Source organism: Amphiprion ocellaris, chromosome 9, assembly GCF_022539595.1.
Source record: "Amphiprion ocellaris isolate individual 3 ecotype Okinawa chromosome 9, ASM2253959v1, whole genome shotgun sequence".
NCBI classification, from domain to species: Eukaryota; Metazoa; Chordata; class Actinopteri; family Pomacentridae; genus Amphiprion; species Amphiprion ocellaris.
The window spans coordinates 226,405-249,135 of record NC_072774.1 but is presented as its reverse complement, the minus strand read 5'-3'; the positions used below and the strand labels follow the sequence as shown (position 1 = coordinate 249,135).

The 22,731-nt window shown below is 39.7% G+C and overlaps 2 protein-coding genes and 1 long non-coding RNA gene across 8 annotated transcripts in view; all 3 read left to right on the top strand.

Annotated features, from left to right (window-relative positions):
• adamtsl4 (ADAMTS-like 4) overlaps positions 1-10,049 on the top strand; it is a 78,840-nt gene extending 68,791 nt beyond the window's left edge. The window contains exons 16-17 of the mRNA XM_055013544.1: positions 13-160; positions 6,474-10,049. Of these exons, the coding sequence (XP_054869519.1) occupies positions 13-160; positions 6,474-6,604 (279 nt within the window). The 3' untranslated portion in view covers positions 6,605-10,049. The remainder of the gene's footprint in view (positions 1-12; positions 161-6,473) is intronic.
• Positions 10,050-10,915: 866 nt separating this feature from the next.
• Positions 10,916-18,115, top strand: LOC129349601 (uncharacterized). The gene is made up of 2 exons (XR_008602664.1): positions 10,916-17,283; positions 17,366-18,115. It is a non-coding gene; the product is annotated as an uncharacterized LOC129349601 (long non-coding RNA).
• A 3,476-nt stretch (positions 18,116-21,591) lies between these two features.
• Positions 21,592-22,731, top strand: part of LOC111584525 (CUGBP Elav-like family member 3) — a 53,429-nt gene continuing 52,289 nt past the window's right edge. For 4 of the 6 annotated variants that reach the window (XR_008602726.1, XR_008602725.1, XM_055013540.1 and 1 more), the window contains exon 1: positions 21,592-22,061. The gene's annotated coding sequence lies outside the window, so the exon portion shown is untranslated. The remainder of the gene's footprint in view (positions 22,062-22,731) is intronic. The other 2 variants (XM_035940713.2, XM_035940712.2) reach the window with 1 other exon arrangement.

Sequence of the window (22,731 nt, the reverse complement as noted above, 5' to 3'; positions counted from 1 at the left end):
TTCCATCCTCAGTGCTCGCAGTCCTGCGGTAACGGGCTGCAGATGAGGGAGGTTCGATGTCTGACTCCAGAGAAGAAGCACAGCCCTGAATGTGATGCAGAAACCAAACCTGAGCAGGAACAGAGCTGCAACAGCATTCCCTGCAGCCCAGCGGTGGCAGGTAAACCACATCTGTATACATGTTTAGAAGGAAAAGTTGGTTAACAGAAACTCAGCAGGACAGAGTGAGATAAAGAAATGACAGAAATGTTCAAAAATCGAAATGATGAAACTCGACCAAATGAGATGAAAAAGAAAAGAAGGAAAAAGCCAACGTCCAGTGAACCACCAGCATGTTCGCATTAAGTTTGTTTTTTATTAGAAAAATTAAAGAAAATGAAAAAAAATGTTTTTTTATTTAAAAAAAAAAAAAAAAACAAAAAACTATTTTTTTTAATGTTCTTTTGAGATCGATTGTAAAATCAAACAGAAACTCAGCAGGACAGAGTGAGATTTGAAAAAATCGAGGAACAAATGAACAAAAACAAGTTTTCAGTGATTCTAAATGTTTTTTTTTCATCCATTCTGGGCAGGTTCAGGCCCTTTGACACATTTTGTGCAATTTTAGTCAATTTTTTGCACAAGTTTCTGGAATTTAGTACAAATTTTGAGTCTTTGTGAGGATTAATATTTCCATGTTTCCAGACTTTTCCTCTCTACTCTGCTCATCATCAGTAGACGTTTCTCCATCATCAGTAGATGTTTCTCCATCATCAGTAGATGTTCCACCATCATCAGTAGATGTTCCACCATCATCAGTAGATGTTTCTCCATCATCAGTAGATGTTTCTCCATCATCAGTAGATCTTTCTCCATCATCAGTAGATGTTCCTCCATCATCAGTAGATGTTGCTCCATCATCAGTAGATGTTTCTCCATCATCAGTAGATGTTTCTCCATCATCAGTAGATCTTTCTCCATCATCAGTAGATGTTCTGCCATCATCAGTAGATGTTTCTCCATCATCAGTAGATGTTCCACCATCATCAGTAGATGTTTCTCCATCATCAGTAGATGTTTCTCCATCATCAGTAGATGTTCCTCCATCATCAGTAGATGTTTCTCCATCATCAGTAGATGTTTCTCCATCATCAGTAGATGTTTCTCCATCATCAGTAGATCTTTCTCCATCATCAGTAGATGTTCCGCCATCATCAGTAGATGTTTCTCCATCATCAGTAGATGTTCCACCATCATCAGTAGATGTTTCTCCATCATCAGTAGATGTTCCACCATCATCAGTAGATGTTTCTCCATTATCAGTAGATGTTCCACCATCATCAGTAGATGTTTCTCCATCATCAGTAGATGTTCCGCCATCATCAGTAGATGTTCCACCATCATCAGTAGATGTTCCACCATCATCAGTAGATGTTTCTCCATCATCAGTAGATGTTCCACCATCATCAGTAGATGTTTCTCCATTATCAGTAGATGTTTCTCCATCATCAGTAGATGTTTCTCCATCATCAGTAGATGTTCCTCCATCATCAGTAGATGTTTCTCCATCATCAGTAGATGTTTCTCCATTATCAGTAGATGTTCCTCCATCATCAGTAGATGTTTCTCCATTATCAGTAGATGTTCCGCCATCATCAGTAGATGTTCCACCATCATCAGTAGATGTTTCTCCATCATCAGTAGATGTTTCTCCATCATCAGTAGATGTTCCACCATCATCAGTAGATGTTTCTCCATCATCAGTAGATGTTTCTCCATCATCAGTAGATGTTCCACCATCATCAGTAGATGTTTCTCCATCATCAGTAGATGTTCCACCATCATCAGTAGATGTTTCTCCATTATCAGTAGATGTTCCACCATCATCAGTAGATGTTTCTCCATCATCAGTAGATGTTCCGCCATCATCAGTAGATGTTCCTCCATCATCAGTAGATGTTCCACCATCATCAGTAGATGTTTCTCCATCATCAGTAGATGTTCCACCATCATCAGTAGATGTTTCTCCATTATCAGTAGATGTTTCTCCATCATCAGTAGATGTTTCTCCATCATCAGTAGATGTTCCTCCATCATCAGTAGATGTTTCTCCATCATCAGTAGATGTTTCTCCATTATCAGTAGATGTTCCTCCATCATCAGTAGATGTTTCTCCATTATCAGTAGATGTTCCGCCATCATCAGTAGATGTTCCACCATCATCAGTAGATGTTTCTCCATCATCAGTAGATGTTTCTCCATCATCAGTAGATGTTCCACCATCATCAGTAGATGTTTCTCCATCATCAGTAGATGTTTCACCATCATCAGTAGATGTTTCTCCATGCTGGATGGATCTCCAACATGTTTCTGAGCCAAGCTGCATTTATTTATTCATCCAGTAGCTTTGGTTTTCCTCTCAGGGTCACTTTGGATTAAAAAAAAAGCTGTCATTTTGAACAGGTGTTCTTTCATTTTGGATGATTTTTCTCATCATTTTAAACCAGTTTATGTCGTCCTGGACAAACTGAGTCACCCTGGACGTTTTTTTTTTCAATAGTTTTTGACACATTTTTGTCATTTCTGACAAATATGGAGTTTCTTTGATCCTGAGCGTTCACATTTTTACAATCTCTACTAACTTTTTATTGATCCAGTCAGTTTTATTTTGCTCCTGTGTTCATTTTGACTAAAAATCTGTAATTGTGAACAGATTTTAGGTCATTTTGGACAGATTGAGTCATTCTGGACACTTTTTAAATTGTTTTAGCCAGTTTTGGTGATTTTGGTCAACTTTCAGGTCAGTTTTTCATCTTTCCAGGCTCTAAAAACTCTCCTCTGCTCCTCATCAGTAGAAGGTGTTCCACCATGCTGGATGGATCTCCAACTACCTGCTCCTCTGTTCTCTGGTTCTGCTGCATTTATTTTATTGAGGAAACACTGCCTGCAGTTCAACCTGGAACTGAATAGTGTCAGGTGACTGTTGGTGAGCTCCAAGGAGCAGAGGAATGAGCTGAATGAGGCTTCAACTGCACAGGAAATGTTGTTATTATTATTATTATTATTATTATTATTATTATTATTATTATTATTATTATTATTATTATTATTATTATTATTATTATTTAGAGATCGACTGATATGGGTTTTTCAGGACCGATACCGATTATTAGTAGTTAGAGGAGGCCAATAACTGATATTTGGAGCCGATATTCATTTGCAGTAAAAGTGTAAAAATTGACGTAAAAACAATTGAATAATGCAAACACTGAATTTCATTTAAATGCCTAAAGCATGTTTATTTAATCAAACAAACCCCCGAAAATAATAGCTCCAGAAGTGCATGGATTTCCTACACTCAGAAGCATCTCTTATAAAGTTGAATAAAAGCTTAAATCAATAGCTCCGACATTTTTCCACAGTAAATAAAATTTAAATGTATCTATAATGACTTATCTTTGTTTTAACTCTTAGGAATCTGGAGGGACAATTTGACTGAGGTCCATTTTTGACTAATTCTGATTTTACCTGTATATTTCACCTTAAAAACTGTTGATATTTCTTTGCTTGGTGTCTTTTTTTCAGTATAACCTCACCTGTGTGATTCTACAATTATTTATACATTTTTGACATATTGTATGAACACACTTGACCTAAAATTGCAGAAAAAATGCAAAGTCTGAGTAGAAAAAAGTTATTTTTTTCTACTGTGGACTAACATAAACATGTGTAAAGAATCCTCTTCAGAACTTAGAATGCAAATATAAATTGTTTATGTCATAAAATAAAGTGCAAATGTAGCAGTCAACACAGTTATATCCACTATTACCACTATTTGCACTAAAATGTGGGAAATTTTTAGGTGCTTTTGCACAACTATTTACAAAATCATTAGGAGTCATTTTACATAAATGAGTTTGTGTCACTCCAAAAAACTTTTTCTGTCCTCTACAGTCTCTGCAATGGCAAAAACAATAGAAAAACGGGCTTTAGGACCATGGGGCGAATCTGGAGTCCTGGTGTTCTCCATTGCTAGAATAAGTTTATTATTATTATTATTATTATTATTATTATTATTATTATTATTATTATTATTATTATTATTATTATTATTATTATTATTATTATTATTATTATTATTATTATTATTATTATTATTATTTTACATCTGAAGCAAAGTCTTTATTTTCTGTGCATCTTGTGTCTTCTCTGTGTCTGGCAGAGAGAGATCTGTGTCCAAAGCCAGTGAAGGACGTGCTGCTCTCCCAAAGAGTTAAAACTGTCCCCTGACTAAATAAAATGATAGAAAGTTCCAAATCCACACTTTGGCCATCTCTCCTCTGTGTATTTCTTAAATATTCCACTCTCTTACCAGTAACACAGAGACGCTCTGACTGGGATCATGTCTGTGCAGCTGCTCCCAGTCAGTGTCTCTGTCCCCCAGCTGCTCCCAGTCAGTGTCTCTGTCCCCCAGCTGCTCCCAGTCAGTGTCTCTGTCCCCCAGCTGCTCCCAGTCAGTGTCTCTGTCCCCCAGCTGCTCCCAGTCAGTGTCTCTGTCCCCCAGCTGCTCCCAGTCAGTGTCTCTGTCCCCCAGCTGCTCCCAGTCAGTGTCTCTGTCCCCCAGCTGCTCCCAGTCAGTGTCTCTGTCCCCCAGCTGCTCCCAGTCAGTGTCTCTGTCCCCCAGCTGCTCCCAGTCAGTGTCTCTGTCCCCCAGCTGCTCCCAGTCAGTGTCTCTGTCCCCAGCTGTTCCCAGTCAGTGTCTCTGTCCCCCAGCTGCTCCCAGTCAGTGTCTCTGTCCCCCAGCTGCTCCCAGTCAGTGTCTCTGTCCCCCAGCTGCTCCCAGTCAGTGTCTCTGTCCCCCAGCTGCTCCCAGTCAGTGTCTCTGTCCCCCAGCTGCTCCCAGTCAGAGTGTCTCCGTCCCCCAGCCGCTGCAAGTGTTGAGTGTCTTTGTCCCAGGTGCTCCCAGCAGGGAGTCTCAGAGCTGTTTGTTTTTCACACATCACAATGTTTCTGATTGTTTTTGTGTCGGCTACAGAAGGCTTCACACAATCTCCCTTTTAGCCGTTCATCATACCATGACGCACGCAATGTGTGTGCGTGTGTGTGTGCGTGCGTGTGTGTGTGTGTGTGAGGACAGCTTCAGCTTAACCAATCAGAGCGCGGGGTGGATAGTGCTGGAGACAGAAAGCAGGAGAGAGAGACGCGGCTGCATCTGAGTCAAAATAACCCAGTTTTAAATTGATTTCTTCATATCGGCCGTAGGATTAAAAAAAGGCCGATGCCGATATACTACAAATTTCCAAATATCGGCACCGATAATCGGCCCGACCGATAATCGGTCCATCTCTATTATTATTATTATTATTATTATTATTATTATTATTATTATTATTATTATGAAATGTGTAGTTTTGGTTTTTATGCAGATCTGGTTTTCAGTCGTGAACTACTTATTTTTAAATGTTGTGATTTTTCCACGATGATGTCTTTCTGTTCCCACCCTGATAAAATATAAAGATTTTAAGTTCAGATTTGGTTAATTATATTCTCCAGTTGTTGAATGGTTTCACTGTGAGGATTATTTTAATTTAACGGCAGTTTTCTGGGCTCAGAGGGTTAAATAATGGAGTTTATTTAAAAACCATTAAAAATAACATTTTTATTTCTTTGATTATTTATTTTCTAAAAACAGATCCAACATTTTTCCGAATGTCCAACAACGTCAAGGAGGAAGGAAGTGGTTTGTTTTAGAGGCATAGAATAAAGAACCATTAACCCTCCTGTTGTCTTCATTCATGGGCACCAAAAATACTGTTTCCTTGTCTGAAAAAATCAGCAAAAAAATTCCCCAAATTTCTGAAAATTTGCAAAACCTTCAAGAAGAAAATTACAATAATTCCTTAAAAGTTTCCCTTAAAAATTTTATTTAAAAAAAAAAAATCCCCCAAATTTGGCAAGAAAATTCTTGTAAATATTTTCAAAAAATGAATAAAAATCTTCCCAAAAAAAATCCTAAAAATATCTAAAGTGATTCCATATATATCAGTGAAACTTCGAATGTTTTCTTGAACATTCACATAAAAATCAACCAAAATCCAGCAAAATTCGCTGGATTTTGGTTGATTTTTATGTGAATGTTCTTAAGAAACATTTTTAACATTTCTTTTTTTTCAACCAAAAAATGTTCAAAGATTTCCCAGAAATGTTGAAAATGTGGACATCAGAAATTTCGCTGTGAAAATATATTTTTTTTCCCACATTTTCGAACTTTAAAATGGGTCAATTTGACCCACAGGACGACATGAGGGTTAATGAAAGATGAAGATTTTATTTTTAGATTTGGTTCGTTTTCTGTCTGTTTTTCTGCTTTCTGGCTCGTTATTGTCATCACTTTGAGGATTTATCTGGAGAAAACACGACTTCCTCTCCAGGTTTTGGTGTTTCTGTTCTTTCTAAAGTCTAATCCGGAGCTGATCTTCTTCTTCTTCTTCCAGATGAGAACTGTCGGGACCGCCGTCAGAACTGTGTGATGGTGGTCCAGGCCCGGCTCTGCGTTTATTCCTACTACCAGGCCGCCTGCTGTGCTTCCTGCACCCACAGCGCCCAGCGGGCCAAGAGGCACTGACCGGCCAATCACAGCAGCCCTGGAGCGCCAAGAGGCCAGGGATTGGTTGAGGAGGGCTGACGGCATAGAAACGGACGCCCAGAGTGATGGCGTCCAGATTCCATTTAGCTTTTTTCTCCTGAATCTTCAGGTAAAACTGTGAAAGCAGAACTCCCAGTGCGCTTACATTCAATTATCACTGCAGGAACCTCTAGGGAACCTTTAGGGAGCCTTTAGGAACCCATAGGGAACTTTTAGGAACCTTCATCTGACTGCAGGAACCTCTAGGGAACCTTTAGGAACCTTCATTATGATGGCAGAAACCTTTAGGGAAACTTCGTTGTCACTGCAGGAACCTTTAGGAACCTTGATTCTGCCTGCAGGAACGTCTAGGGAACCTTTAGGAACCTCTAGAGAACCTTAAGGAACCTTTAGGGAACCAATCAGCCCAGGTTCTGACAGCAGGTCAGGAGTTTCCAGGATTCATCTCTTTCATGGATTTCTGCATAAAAATGCAGGAAAATGACACAAAAAACCCAAATGTGCCACAAGTTCTGTAATATTTAGATGCCGTTCCATTCTATTAGGTTCTATCAGGTTCTATCAGGTTCTATCATTTCTCAGGGCAAGAAAAAAGAACTAACGTGAGGATTTTTTCAGATTTTCAGTAGAAATTAAATCCCACCTGAAGTCTAAAGCCTTTATTCATATTTAATCAATGAGTCAGTTTCTTTCTAAAGCAGATCAGATTTTTGAACACAGGTCAGAAATGTGCAGATAGAAAACAGAAAAACCTCCAACCTGTGAGAACGTTTAAGAGAACGTTTAGAGAGCTCTAAGAACTGAGTGGTGCCGATTTTTCTCTGCAGGATTTAGGTTCTCACCTGTTGGTCCACAAGTAGAAAAAGATTTTTAAAAAAGGAAAAAAAAAAGTGTCGATTCCTGCAGATGTCGTTGGTTCCCTCCAGGAGCCTCCATGGTTCTCCTCCATGAGCCTCCATGGTTCTCCTCCATGAGCCTCCATGGTTGTGCAGGTTCCTGCTGATGGTTCTCCAGGTTCCTGCTGATGGTTCTCCAGGTTCCTGCTCTCTGAGGATCTTCAAACCACTAATTTAATCAGATCTTCTGGAGCCAGCCAGGAAGCATTTTGTCGACACGTCATTTGTCTTTTTTCCGTTTGCAAAAAGCATATTTCCTCCAGAGTCCTTTTCTTCAGTTCCTGGACAGAAGAACCAAAGGAGTCGGAGGGAAGTTAGCGACCAAATAGAACGAGACGATCCCAAACAGGAAGTCAGCCGACATGGATGAAACTAGCTGACAGGTTTAGCTAAAAAAGAAACTCTGGAGTTTCCAGGAAGAAATGAGCCTTAAGAATAAATACAGTTAAAATGAAACGCACATTTTAAACGCTAAATGTAGAATAAAGGTTTGAATCACATAAAATAAACCACATGATGTGTTTAAGGGCCATCAGAAAGGTGAAGATTATCGATGATTCTTTCTGTTTTTACAGTTTCTAACCTTTTAGTGACAAACATCTCCATTTAAAATGATGAAGGAAAAACCAAATATTATGTGAAACGAGGCCTTTAGAAAAACTTTATTTGTAGAGAAAAGTTCAACCAATAAAAATACCAGTGATATGAAATGTAGAATAAATAGATTTTATTGAGCTAAAATAAACTATTTTAAGCTTAGATTTGGTTAATTTTTCTTATAGGACTCACATACTGAGGTCAAGGACTGTTGGAAAGGTGAAAATCAAAGATGACTGTAACTTTTTTTTTTTTTGTTTGCACCGACGAGCGTCACAAAGAAATAAGAATAAATAATGAAGACAAACCTTTTATTGGTTCCAAACTGAGCATTTTCATCCTTTTAATAACTTCTTTTGCATCACAAAAAGGGTAAAACCACAGAAATGTAAAACTAACGATGATAAATGTGAGTGAAGCTGGATGTTTGCGGCACATTTTTAAATGAGACGTAGGATAAAGTGGATTTTAAAAAGTGGAATTTAAGCTCTGATTTGGCCACATGATGCATTCAAGGACCGTTGGAAAGGTGAAATCCGTGATGATTCTTTAGTTTTTACAGTTTCTGGCTCCTACTTTTTTTTTCCCAACCCATGAATGTGTTCTTCGGCTGCACAGAAAACACATTTGGTTTTAGTCTTTTTCTGCATTTTGTGTTCAGTGAGGAAGAACAGAGAATGTGGACTTTAATCCTGAGCAACTTCTTCATTTTTACAATCATGCCAAACATCTTTACGTCCCCACAGTGGAAACACTGCCTGCAGATCACCTGAAAACTCTGAATTTTATCACCTGACCGTTAATCACAGCAGGAAGCTCAGAATATTTAGTTTTTTACAGAATCTGTTTGGTATAAACAGTTCACTTTTAAAACATTTTTAAAGAAGACGTGTAGAATGAAGTGATTTTCAATGATTTAGTTAATTTTCCAGATTTCACACAAGATAAATTCAAATAAATCCAAATAAAAGAGGTGAATGATTTTTTCACTCATTAAAATAGAGAAACCGTGTTGCTGCTTCCTGGGAGGGAAACCGATGTGTTTTTCTGTCGTCAGTGAGTTGGTCAGTGAATCAGTGAGTCGGTGAGTGAATCAGTGAGTCGGTCAGTGAATCAGTGAGTCGGTTACTGAGTCGGTCAGTGAATCAGTGAGTCGGTGAGTGAATCAGTGAGTCGGTCAGTGAGTCGGTCACTGAGTCGGTCAGTGAATCAGTGAATCGGTGAGTGAATCAGTGAGTCGGTCAGTGAATCAGTGAGTCGGTTACTGAGTCGGTCAGTGAATCAGTGAGTCGGTGAGTGAATCAGTGAGTCGGTCACTGAGTCGGTCAGTGAATCAGTGAGTCGGTGAGTGAATCAGTGAGTCGGTCAGTGAATCAGTGAGTCGGTTACTGAGTCGGTCAGTGAATCAGTGAGTCGGTGAGTGAATCAGTGAGTCGGTCACTGAGTCGGTCAGTGAATCAGTGAGTCGGTCACTGAGTCGGTTCGTGGATCGGGTTGGTGAGTCAGTCAGTGGATCGGGTTAGTGTGGGCGTCTCTGCTTTCACCTGAGCAGGTAAATCAACGTGTTTGTCTCCAAACCTCCACCTGAAGCCGGCCAGGTGTGGAGGTCTGTATATATCTGTCAGATATGTTTTCTAATTAGTGTCTCCTCGTTAATGGATGTGTGACGGCCGTATGAATGTTCTCTTTTCTAATCCTACGTTTTCTATATAAACAGAAGCCAGGACAGTAATTTATCTGTTATCTAAAGAAACATGTAATTTATTTTCTGTTTTTTTGAGGAGCTGTAGAAATATTATTTTTTCTTTGTTACCTCCAGAGTTTTTGAAGATTGTTCTTATCGACATTTAGTTTTATTATTATGGTGTAAAAGCAGAGTAAAGACTTTTATTATCTGTGAGCTTCATCTGAAATAAACTGAAATAACAGGACCCACTGAGTCGCTTTTTTCTGTCCAGACGGTGGCGCCGTTGAATCTTTTACAGCTTCAGTCTGAGTCTCTGCAGGTTCGCTGGTTAAAAAGTGATTTTTTATTTAAACATTTAAATCAAAAATGTCTTTCATTAAAGTTTCAGCTTCACAGAGGAAAACTGAGCAGGAAAATCCATTAAATCAACAACAAATAAACTATTTCTGAAAGTTTTTATTTGTATTTTTAGCACTGAAATGTCTTTAAGTGTTCCGATTTACACAACGTATAATAAAAAAAGCAATATAAAAACAGCAAACTCTCAATAACCGAGTCTACATGTATAATATTGTTTTATTCAATATTTAATAAATAAATATTCCTGTGAAATAGATAATAGTAATAAATAATAAAAATATGGTTATGAAATAAATCCTGAAATAAATAAATAAATGCATTTATAAATGAATGTTTTATTTAAATTAATACCAAAAATCTAACAATGATATACATTTCATTTTAAAAGATAATGTATATCTTACTTATTTTTGAAAGGATTTTTTTCTTCAAAGGATGACAATTATTTATTTCACTATAATATTTTTTGTATGAATTTATTTGTTTACTTAACCAAAAATAACAATAACAAAAATAAAATAAAAAATAACAATAAAATAATACATAATAAGAATAAATAACATAAATAAAAACATAGTAAATAAATAACCTAAATAATATTATTTTAATTTTTTAAATTATCTTTTGTTTTCTCAAGGACTGCTATAATTTATTTCATAGCTGTGTTTATTTCACTGGAAATTTTTTATTGTGTGAATTTATTTGTTTATTTAACCAAAAATGTAACAATAATATATATTTCAATGATAATAATAATAATAATAATAATAATGATAATAATAACAACAACATAAATACTGTTTTTTAATTTTTAAAATGACTTTTTTGTTTTTTAAAGGACTACTATTATTTATTTCACAGCTGTATTAATTTCACCGGATTCTTTTTTTTTTTTTTTATGAATTTATTTGTTAATTTAATATTGAATGAAATGATGTTAGATTCTATGTTCATTTTCTAAATCAGGATTTACATTCAGAATTCAACAGTAAATCCATTTAGATCTGTAATCCAGTGTTAGTTTTATCTTTAGTCAGTCAGAGATGCAAAAGCAGCCAAATTTAATTCAGAATTTGAAGATTACTTTCTTCAGTTTTACACAAATCTCCAAAAATCAAATCCAAGAAGTGAGGGATGAGAGTGGATTCTAGAAGACGTGAAGTTAACAGGATAAATCTTTGATCATTTTATTTAGCAGAATGAATAATATATCATATAATGAATAAAACAAGCAGCTCTGCAGTGAACACGTCATGTTCATATGTTCACAAATGAATCCTCGTCCAAAGATAGTAAACCTCTAATTCTGGATAAAGAGCAGCAGAAATGAGCTCAGAAACCCGAAGAAGCTTTTATTTAGAGGTTAAAGGACCAGAATGTCTGAAACAACTAACCTGGAAATATATTTAACCGTCATGTCGTCCTGCGGGTCAAAATTAACCCGTTTTAAAGTTTGAAAATATGGGAAATAAATATATTTTCACAGTGAAACTTCTGATGTCCACATTTTCAACATTTCTGGGAAATCTTTGAACATTTTTTGGTGGAAAAAAAGAAATGTTAAAAATGTTTCTGAAGAACATTCACATAAAAATCAACCAAAGTCCGGCGAATTTTGCTGGATTTTAGTTGATTTTTATGTGAATGTTCTGAAAGAAAATATTAGAAGTTTTAATGATATATATGGAATCACTTTAGATATTTTTAGGATTTTTTTGGGAACATTTTTACGATTTTTTTGAAAATATTTACAAGAATTTTCTTGCCAAATTTGGGGGATTTTTTAAAAATTAAACTTTTAAGGGAAACTTTTAAGGAATTATTGGAATTTTCTTCCTGAAGGTTTTGCAAATTTTCAGAAATTTGGTGAATTTTTTTTCTGAATTTTTGGATTTTTTTCAGACAAGGAAACAATATTTTTGGTAACTGTAAATGAGGACAGCAGGAGGGTTAAAGAAACACAAATCCAACAGAATCATCTTTGAAAACAACATGAAAAGAAACATGGACTTCCTAAACCTCCTGGACTCATCACTGTAGCAATATTTGTTTTTCAGGAATGTTTTTCTGTCCTCGAAACTTCCAAACTCTTCTTCTGCTCTCGCCGTGGTTTCCTTCTCCTCGTCCATCTGAACCTTCGGCTGACCTTTCTCAACTAAAAGTTTATTATTTCAGACGCTGGGTTTGGATTAGAAACTTCATTTGGCACAATTCCTTCCTCAGACGCTGAAAAAAATCCACTGAACGCTAAAAAGGCTTCAAGACATCTAAGAACTGATGTGGAAAAACCAACCTTCAGGAGTTTGTCAGGTTTAGTTACAACCATGAGAACAGATGATCGAGCACCGGATTTCAGAAAAAATCTAAATTCATGTAAACTGTTCAGCTTTTGGAGCTCTCTCCATATAAAAATAACCCTCAAAATCTGAGGACAGTCTTTAAAAATACTTCAACCAATTTGCTGTTCGGCACCAAAAACTCTGATTGTTTCCCTCCTTTACTGCAGCACTAAAGGAATTAGATCTTTAGTATCTCTGTTGATGGACTGTTGCCTCATTCAAACACTTAGAGAACAAATGCAATCTGACTAACAGTAGTTTAAATGTCAGTTACCCCAGATTACTGCATCGTGATGCCAAATTTTCATTTTTAACATATTTTTAGTTTATATCTGACTCAAAATTACATAAACAGGTGGTAAAAGACAGTAAAACATTGTGTTAGAGATGGTAATGATACATTTCACCAATTTCTATGTTTTGCTTTTTAGATTTTTACTAAAACGATATGTCCAAAATTATTCTATAAAATTGTCTCAGATTTCAGAAAATGCCATTTCTTTCTCATTTTAAATATTCTAAAGCTCCTGTTAAGGTTAACTATTGAGAGAATCTGTGCAGTTGTGACTCTGATGCTAGAAAAATGTCTAAATTATGTGACATTTTCCTAAATATATAGAGAACACATCAAACAAAAGAAAGTAATTCATCAACGTACAACATGTCATCAGCATATGTGGAGACTCTGCAGTGTCAGTGAGTGACGGGCCTCCACCTGGACACCAGGTGTGTCAGTTCCTGATCGTCCCCTGATTGATCCACCTGTGATCTGGTGTCTCAACTGCATTTCATCTCCTCTGCTTCTATTCTTCTCTCAGACTGAGCTGCTGTCTACAGGGAGCTCCAGCAGCATGGTAGGTTCTGGTTTTACTGCACATGTGTGGAAATAAACTCCCTTTTAGTCTCCATACCGGGCCGTGTCCCGGTTTAGTTACAGCTTCGGAGCCAAGCTGTAACAAAGAGGAATGATGATCTCCTCTGTGAAATCCTCACATTTGTTTGGATAAAATCCAGCTTCTACATCATTCCAGATGTTGCTGGTGAATCCTACCATGTTCTAGAGGGTTCCAGTGCACTATAAAGGTAGAACAACTGGTGCAGTAGTTCTCTAGTCACTTACTGGTCAGTTCCAAGTCATGGCTGAAACCAAAGAGCTCAGTTGTGACTTTGATGCTGAAAAATGTATAAATTCTGTGAATATCTCCAAAATTTGTTGAGCAAATCATACAAAAGAAAGTCATTTGTCAATGTAAAAAAACATGTCATCAGCGTATGTGGAAAGCTTAAGGTCAAAAAGAGAATGAAGGGAAAATGAGGATTTATATTTCTTGAAATTGTCACATTTGTTTTGAGAAAATGCCACTTCTACATCATTTCAGATGTTCCTGGTAGTTTCTACCACTTTCTAGAGGGTTCTAATACACTATGATGCAGTAGTTCTCTTGTCACTTACTAGTCAGTTCCAAGTCATCGCTGAAACCAAAGAGCTCAGTTGTGACTTTGATTCTAGAAAAATGTATAAATTATGTGACTGTTTCCTAAATATAAAGAGAACACACAGATTAAAATAAAGTAATTCATAAATGTACAACAGCATGTCATCAGCGTATGTGGAAACTCTGCAGTGTCAGTGAGACAAAGAAGAGGAATAATGATCTATACTCAGTAAAATCCTCACATTTGTTTGGATAAAATTCATCAATACAATGTTTTACTGTGTTTTGTCATTTTTTTAATGTCATTTCCTGTCAGTCAAATAAAACTTTATTGTAATTTTTGTCCGTACGGGGAATAATTTGCGGTAAAACTGGAGTTAAAGCAGCGGTTCCAGAACAGGTTCAGTTTAACCTCTGGATGTTTATTTAAGTATCTTCTAGATCTCTGAAGAGGTTTGAATATGTCATTATTTCATAAACAGAGAAAACACACTTTTATTTGTGTAACTGAAGTGTTTATTTTTATGGGGTTTCATCACTCCCACTGTAAACCACTGGCACGTCATAAACAAGCATAAAAATAATTCAAATTAATCTGAAATGATGTTTTCCTGTGCTTTCAGTCACTTCCAGTCTGAATAAACAGATAAAATCCAACTTAAATCAATATTTTAACTGATGAGGTCCAAGTTTTAATTGATTTTGATATTGTTGTGCCTTAATTTCATTGATTTCAGTTTTGGTTTTTGAACAGTAATTTGCATGAAAACACGAGTCCTTTCCACTGAAATGAGCCAAACTCTCATCACTTCTGCTCTGTTACCATCTGATTACTGCACAAATAATTCAAATCCATCCTGAACGTCTCAAACAGCAGGTCTGAAGAAGGTTTAGCTCTAGTTTTTGTCATTTAAATCCAGAATAAACCTATTGGTGAAATAAAAATTCACTCTAAATCCAGATGAATAACTGGAGGCCTCGCTGAAAATCCACCTGTAAAATATTCATCATGTGCAGTTTTTCTGATCTTCTCAGGTTTCTAAACTCCTCCCAGATCTTCTCTGCATCTCCTGCAGACTTTTTACCTCCAGAGGAACCTTTTCATTCATTTTAAAATCAGCTCAGAGTTGCAGCTGCTGTCAGAAACCTGGAGGATGATCTGCTGCTTCTACTTCTGCTCCGTGCTGCTGCGGGAGTCCTTCCTCCTTCTCCGTGCGTGAGGCTGGAGGTGCGTGAGGCTGGAGGTGCATGTTTCTCCTCCTCTCCTCCTCGGGGCTTTGCGTGCCTCTCCTGCCGGGTGCGCGGTTCACAGCTGTCCCCTGGTTGGGGTCATACATGCGGGGGCTCGTCCGTGCGTCCGTGCGTGCGTGCGTGCGTGCCCTGAGTGAATGTGTGGCGGAGTGCACGAGTGTGAGCAGCAGATGGTGACCTTTCGGAGTGAATTACCATGAACCCTGTGACTCTCCGCTTTCACTCTCCTCCCGGGTCCGCGCACACGCACGCGGCTGGCAGCTCAGCAGCGGAGAATGCGCAGTTTGGTGATTTGGGGCTGTAAAGTAGGCCAGCCGCGTCCCGGAGCGGCTCCGTCACCGTGCGTGGACGTCAGCGTGACGTCGGGACCGTGAACAGCTGGAGTAGTCGTGACCGCGTGCTCGTCGGCGACGGCGGCGCGCTTCACTCCAGGAAGCTTCGTTTCAGCACCAAGGCCAGGGCTCGCGGCGAGAACAATAGGCGGCTCCGCGCACGCGCTCTGCGCCCAGGGAGCGTGCGCAAGCAGTTGACCCACAAAAAAGCGGAGAAGTCTGATTTAAAGTCCCGCATCTCCATGGAAACGAACAACATGCCAGAATAAATTACACAGAATGAAATAGAAAATACACAGAAAGACCCAAATAGAGAAGAAAATCAGCAAAAATATAAATAAAACAAAAAAATATAAAATATAAAAATAATGATAATATATAAACCCAAATATATAAGAAAATGAGTAAAAAAGAGAAAAATATATATAAACAAATTTAGAAAAATAGAATTTTAAAATAGAATTTAAAAAATAAAACTGATGTATTTCTGCAACAGTGGGTTTTACAGGGTCAAAAATTATTTATTTCACTAAAATTGAAAGGATCAACATTTTTCATGGTAGTTTCACAAACAATGCATATTTAATAATTTTTATTTTGATTTCGCACTAATCCCTTCCTGTCCTGTTTGTCAGCTGGCTCTCTAACATCTTCATGTTGTACAACTTTTCATTTTTAACAGAATTTTGTTTGAGAAAACATTATTTTTGGTGTCAAGTGATGTTTAATGAAATATCGCCATTTTTAGCTGAGAAATTTGATTCACTGGTCAAAAAAATAATCCTGAATTTTAGTCACCTGAGTGCTGCTCACAGCTGACTCACTGAAAGCTTTCTGATTGGATGAAGATCCGCAGAAGTTTTGCTTTTTTTTACAGAATCTGGTTCAAGCAAAAAATAGTCTTTTAGTGATTTTTTTTTTTTTTTTTTAAATTTTAAACATCTAGAGATTCAGCACAGAGATCTGGTGCAGTACTGCCAAGCATGGAGGTGGCAGCATCATTACACTATCAATGTAATGATGCTGCCACTCAGACTTGGTTCTTCATCAGTCCACAGGTTCTTGATGAGTTTGAGTCAGGACTTTGGGGAGACCAGTCTAGAACCTTCATTCTATCCTGATGGAACCATTTCTTTACCACGTCTGATGTGTGTTTGGGCTCATGGTCTCGCTGAAACATCCAACTGTGTCCAAGATCAACCTTCTGCTGATGGTTTTAGGTTTTCCTGAAGAATGTGGAGGTGATCCTCCTCCTTCTTCATTATTCCATTTACTTTGTGGAAAGCTCCAGTTCCACAGAGCATGATACTGCCACCACCATGCTTGGTGGAAGGTTTGGTGTTCTTGAGGTTAAAAAAAGACCTGCCTAAGAGAGTCTGAAACCAGTCCTAAAGCAGTCCTGAAAAGGTCTAAAACCAGGACCAAAATCTGGACTAAACCAAACGTAAACTACTCTTTAAAAATCCAAGACAGTCTGACACCAGTCCTATACCAGTCCTAAAAAGGTCTAAAACCAGGACCAGAACCAAATTTAAACTGTCAGGCTGGCAGCTGTCAGGCCTAGATGGTGCTCTCTCTCTCTTTTCTCCGCCTCTTTTTCCTTTTTAGGTTTGTCAGCAGTGCAGTTGCAGCGCAGGTGTCTCTCATTGACAATCATCATCAGCTGGTGCAGGAGCAGGTGGAGAAGTTGCCAATCAAGCTCCACTCTGGCCACAATATAACCAGAGGCCACTAACCTCTCAGCGCTGGATGGTGACACAGTCAGTACAGAGTTCTGTTGCTCCAGCCACAGTTCCGTGTTCTCGTTTTCCTAGTAACTCTGTTTGTCCTCCTTCGTTTCAGTCCCGGTTTCACCTGCTCCTGCCTCAATTCTTCCTTGTTTCCTCGTCACCTCCAGTATCCTGTTCCGTTCAAGCGTTCTGGAAATACCCACCTGTGCCGTTCTCCTCCAACCTGGCGTTCTTCCACATTCACCTGTTGCTGCAATTCGCCATTCATCATCCTGACTCAAGAATCACTCGTCTAGATCCACCAGCCGCTTACAGTCATGAGCCCAGTCTGAGCATCTTAGTTTGTATCTGTGAGTCTGTCCTAGAAAACTGAATTTAGCTTTGTTTATTTGAATAGCAGCTCTTGAATTTTTGTATCGGGTCCAGTAATAATCTAGAGTCTCAAATTTACTAAGTATTGATTTCTGATTTAATACCTAGTATCTGGAGTTTTCTTGAACTGAGGATTTTGAAATTGGTTTTGTTCCTGGAGTTAGTTTTAGGTTAGTAATAATCTTCCAATTAATCTTGGTTATTATTGACTATCATTCAGGCCTCCTAGTTGATGCCTCGCTTTAAGTTGAACCTTTTTGTATTCTCAATCCTCATATTCGTAAAGCTTTCTTGCCTGGGTTATACCCAACGTGAGTCAGTATATTTGAGCTTTAGTATTTAGTTGTCCCTGCCTCAAGTAGTCGCCAGGAGATTTTCAGAGGGCTTACGTTTTTTCCCGGTTTGTAGTATTTCTAGTAGAATACCTAAGTTTCTGTCTTGAAACCGTTTTTTGAGATTCTGTAAATAAAATTCCTTTTTTGCATTTAAACCTGCCTGTTCATTTCCTGCGCCTGAGCCTCCTGGAAATTGTAACATAAACTCCTCCTAAGAACCATCCAAGACCCGCTCAAAACAATCTGCAACCAGTCCAAAGCTCTTCTCGAAAGCCCCAGAGCATAATACTGCCACCTCCAGTACAGGCCAGTGGCACTAACATCCCACCTGATGAAGACCCTGGAGAGGCTGGTCCTCTGTCATCTGCAACCCCTGGTAAGCTCATCATTGGACCTCCTGCAGTTCTCCTACCAGCCCGGCATCAGGGTTGATGATGCAGTGATCTACCTCCTGCACAGATGTCTCTCTCACCTGGAGAAGACGAAGAGCACTGTGAGAATCATGTTTTATGATTTCTCCAGTGCCTTCAACACCATCAAGCCTGCACTTCTGGGGAACAAGCTGGAGGAGACAGAAGTAGACTCTCACCTCACAATGTAGCTGCTGGATTACCTCACCAACCAGCCACAGTTTGTGAGGGCAGGGGACTGTGTGTCCCACACTGTGGTCTGCATTACGGGGCCCTACAGGGGACTGTGTGTCCAACACTGTGGTCTGCATTACGGGGTCCTACAGGGGACTGTGTGTCCAACACTGTGGTCTGCATTACGGGGTCCTACAGGGGACTGTGTGTCCAACACTGTGGTCTACAGTACGGGGTCCTACAGGGGACTGTGTGTCCAACACTGTGGTCTGCATTACGGGGTCCTACAGGGGACTGTGTGTCCAACACTGTGGTCTACAGTACGGGGTCCTACAGGGGACTGTGTGTCCAACACTGTGGTCTACAGTACGGGGTCCTACAGGGGACTGTGTGTCCAACACTGTGGTCTACAGTACGGGGTCCTACAGGGGACTGTGTGTCCAACACTGTGGTCTGCATTACGGGGTCCTACAGGGGACTGTGTGTCCAACACTGTGGTCTACAGTACGGGGTCCTACAGGGGACTGTGTGTCCAACACTGTGGTCTACAGTACGGGGTCCTACAGGGGACTGTGTGTCCAACACTGTGGTCTGCATTACGGGGTCCTACAGGGGACTGTGTGTCCCACACTGTGGTCTACAGTACGGGGTCCTACAGGGGACTGTGTGTCCAACACTGTGGTCTGCATTACGGGGTCCTACAGGGGACTGTGTGTCCAACACTGTGGTCTGCATTACGGGGTCCTACAGGGGACTGTGTGTCCCACACTGTGGTCTACAGTAGGGGGCCCTACAGGGGACTGTCCTTGCCCCCTTTCTTTTCATCCTCTACACAGCAGACTTCTCTCATCACACCACTAACTGTCATCTTCAGAAGTTCTCTGACGACTCCACCATTGTCGGAACAGAAGAAGTACAGAGAACTCAACCAGAACTTTGTGGACTGGTTCCTGCTGTACTGCCTCCAGATCAGTGTGGTGAAAACCAAGGAACTGGTGGTGGACTATAGCAGGAACAGACACACTTCTCCTACACCAGTGAACATCCAGGGAACGGACATTGAGATTGTGGACTCTTACAGGTACCTGGGTGTTCACTTAAACAAACTGGACTGGAAAACAAACACCAACACACTTTATAAGAAAGGTCAGAGCAGACTCCACCTGCTCAGAAAACTGAGGTCCTTCGGGGTGCAGGGAGCACTTCTGAGGACCTTCTGTGATTCTGTGGTAGCATCAGCTATCATGTATGGAGTGGTCTGCTGGAGCAGCAGCATCACGGCTGCAGACAGGAAGAGACTAAACAAACTGGTAAAGAAAGCCAGCTCTGTCCTAGGCTGAACCCTTGATCCTGTGGAGGTGGTGGGAGACAGGAGGATTATGACAAAGCTGTTGTCCACCATGGAGGACACCTCCCACCCCCTGCAGGGCACAGTATCATCACTGGAAGCTCCTTCAGTGACAGACTGCTTCACCTGCGGTGTCTAAAGGAGAGATACTGCAGGTCCTTCCTTCTTGCTGCAGTCAGACTTTACAATCAAGCTCCCAGTAGCTCAGTTCACCCACTAACTGTGCAATAAAAATGTGAATGATGATGCTGTGCAATTTCATAGGAATGTTGCTGTAAATATTGCATTTTTTCTTCTAGAAGGAGAAAATATTTATATCCTGCACTGTGTGCATTGTGTGCTGCTCTAATCTATCTATCTATCTATGCTTGATGGTAGGTTTGGTGTTCTTGGGGTTGAAGGCCTCATCTTCAGTTTTTGTTCCACCTGACCACAGAACTTTCCTCCAGAAGGTCTTTTCTTGGTCCGTGTGATCAGTGGAGCTTTAAGGTTCTGCTTCTAGAGATGAAACTTCCTTCTTCATGGATCCTCTAGAACCCTGTGGACACTGACAGTTGTGTTCCAGCAGCTTCTCATTCATCCAGACCTGGTGGTAGTTTGTGTATTCTTCCTGATGGTGGCAGTAACACACCTGGACCATGAACTTTATCCTGACAAACAGATGATTCTGGATCTGAAGCTGCTTTCAAACGGCTCCAAGTCACTTTCTGACTGGAATCATTTCAGACATATTTCCAGTCTCCTTGGATGATTCTGGAGTCAATCTGGACAATTTTAGCATCACTTTGTTCAGTTTTTGAGAATAAATTTGGACAAACTTTAACTCTTCTTGTATCAATTTGGGCAAATTTTTCAAATGTTTATCCATATTTAGTCCATTTGGACAATTGTTGAGTGAATTAATTAGTCCATGTAGATGTCTCTTCAGTCAGTTTGAATCATTTTTGACAGTTTTGGTTGATTTGAGCTTTTTAAAAAAAATTCATTTAGTTAGAATTCCAGTAAATTTGGACCATTTATGCATCATCTCAGGCAACTTCTGAACATTTTTAGACATATTTCCAGCCACTTTGGACTACTTTTTGAGTCAGTTTGGATAATTTTAGTGGTAATCTGGTAAATGAGTTATTTTTTATTTTTCATCTTGAAATATTTTTTATTTTTCATCTTGAAATATTTTTTATTTTTCATCTTGAATTTTTTATTTTATGGAGTGAGATCTCACAGAAGTTTCTCAGGATTCTTCCTGTTTCTTTTTTCTCCATGTCCCTTCCGGGGCTCCGTATTTTTATTTTATGTCTTGATTTATTTTTCTTTTTTGTCTTAAATTATTTTTATTTTTCGTCTTGAATTATTTTTATTTTTCATCTTGAATTATTTTTATTTTTCGTCTTAAATTATTTTTATTTTTTGTCTTGAGTTGTTTTTATTTTTCATCTTAAATCATTTTATTTTTCGTCTTGAGTTTTTATTTTTCATCTTAAATTATTTTTATTTTTCGTCTTGAGTTATTTTTATTTTTCATCTTGAATTATTTTTATTTTTCATCTTGAGTTATTTTTATTTTTCTTCTTCAATTATTTTATTTTTAGTCTTGAATTATTTTTATTTTTCGTGCGCGCACACTTAGCGACGGTCCCCGGGAGTTACGTCACAGCCGAGCAACCGCTTCGGGAGAGGAAGGGGGAGGAGGGACCGGAGGAGGGGGAGGAGAGACGCCGGTATCTCCGGGACGTGAGGAGCCACACAGCCGCTGGACGCGTTGGACGCCGCACGGAGCTGAGAGCAGCGAGGACCGGAGAACCGTTGGACCGGAGGACTGTTGGACCGGAGGTTCGGTACCGGCTGGAGAGACACCGGCGGGCTGAGACGCGCTGCTACCGGACAGACTGGAGAACGGCAGCTGCTCATCACTGTGTGATTAACAGGAAACCGGAGAGCGGGGAAAGTGAGGCTCCGGGCTCCGGTCGGTCCAGACGGAACGCCGCGGTTCGGATTCACCTGGCGGTTCCGTCACCTCCAGCAGAGCGGGTTCTGATCCGATCCGAGACGAGCCAAACCGTGGTACCACGGAGCAGGGAGAGGAGGACAGAGCGGAGCGGCACAAAGAGCGGAGAGCGTCCAGGGAGGGAGGCGGGCTGCCGGGGACCGACAACCGGAGCATCCACGGTAACCGGCTTCTCCTCAGTCCACCGGGTTCTGCTCCGGTTCCGTGGGTTGTTTAGTTCAGAGAGTGTGTGTGTGTGTGTGTGTGTGTGTGTGTGTGTGTGTGTGTGTGTGTGTGTGTGTGTGTGTGTGTGTGTGTGTGTGTGAGAGAGTGGGTGGGGGTGGGAGGGGAGCGGACAAAGAGCGGAGGGAGCCCCGTGACATCCGTGGAACCTCCAGCTGGCTAAACAAAGGAACCGCTCCGTGGCCGTGGGTCCCTCTGTCACGCTGCTTCCCAGCCTCCCACAGATCGTCACCGGGCCATGTCTTCTCCCAGAGATGTGTGTGTGTGTGATTGCGTGGGATAGATCAGGGCCGTTATTGGTTTTTGATTGGCTAATTAGCATTTTAATTAGTGGGAGAGGCTGCAGCTCTTTGTCATCAAACTCTTTATTTACATCAGAAAGACCTGGTTTTAATAGAATGTAGGTCACGTTTTATAAAATACATAAACCCACGAGGCAATTAGAGTGATTAATCGATTAGTTGTCAACTATTCAACTAATCAACTATTCTGATTAACTGTTTTCAGTCAGTTTATTGGTAAGAAAAGTCTAAATTCTCTGATTGAAGCCTCTTAAATGTGAATATTTAGTGCGCTTTTTCCTTCTCTATGACACTAAACTGAATATCT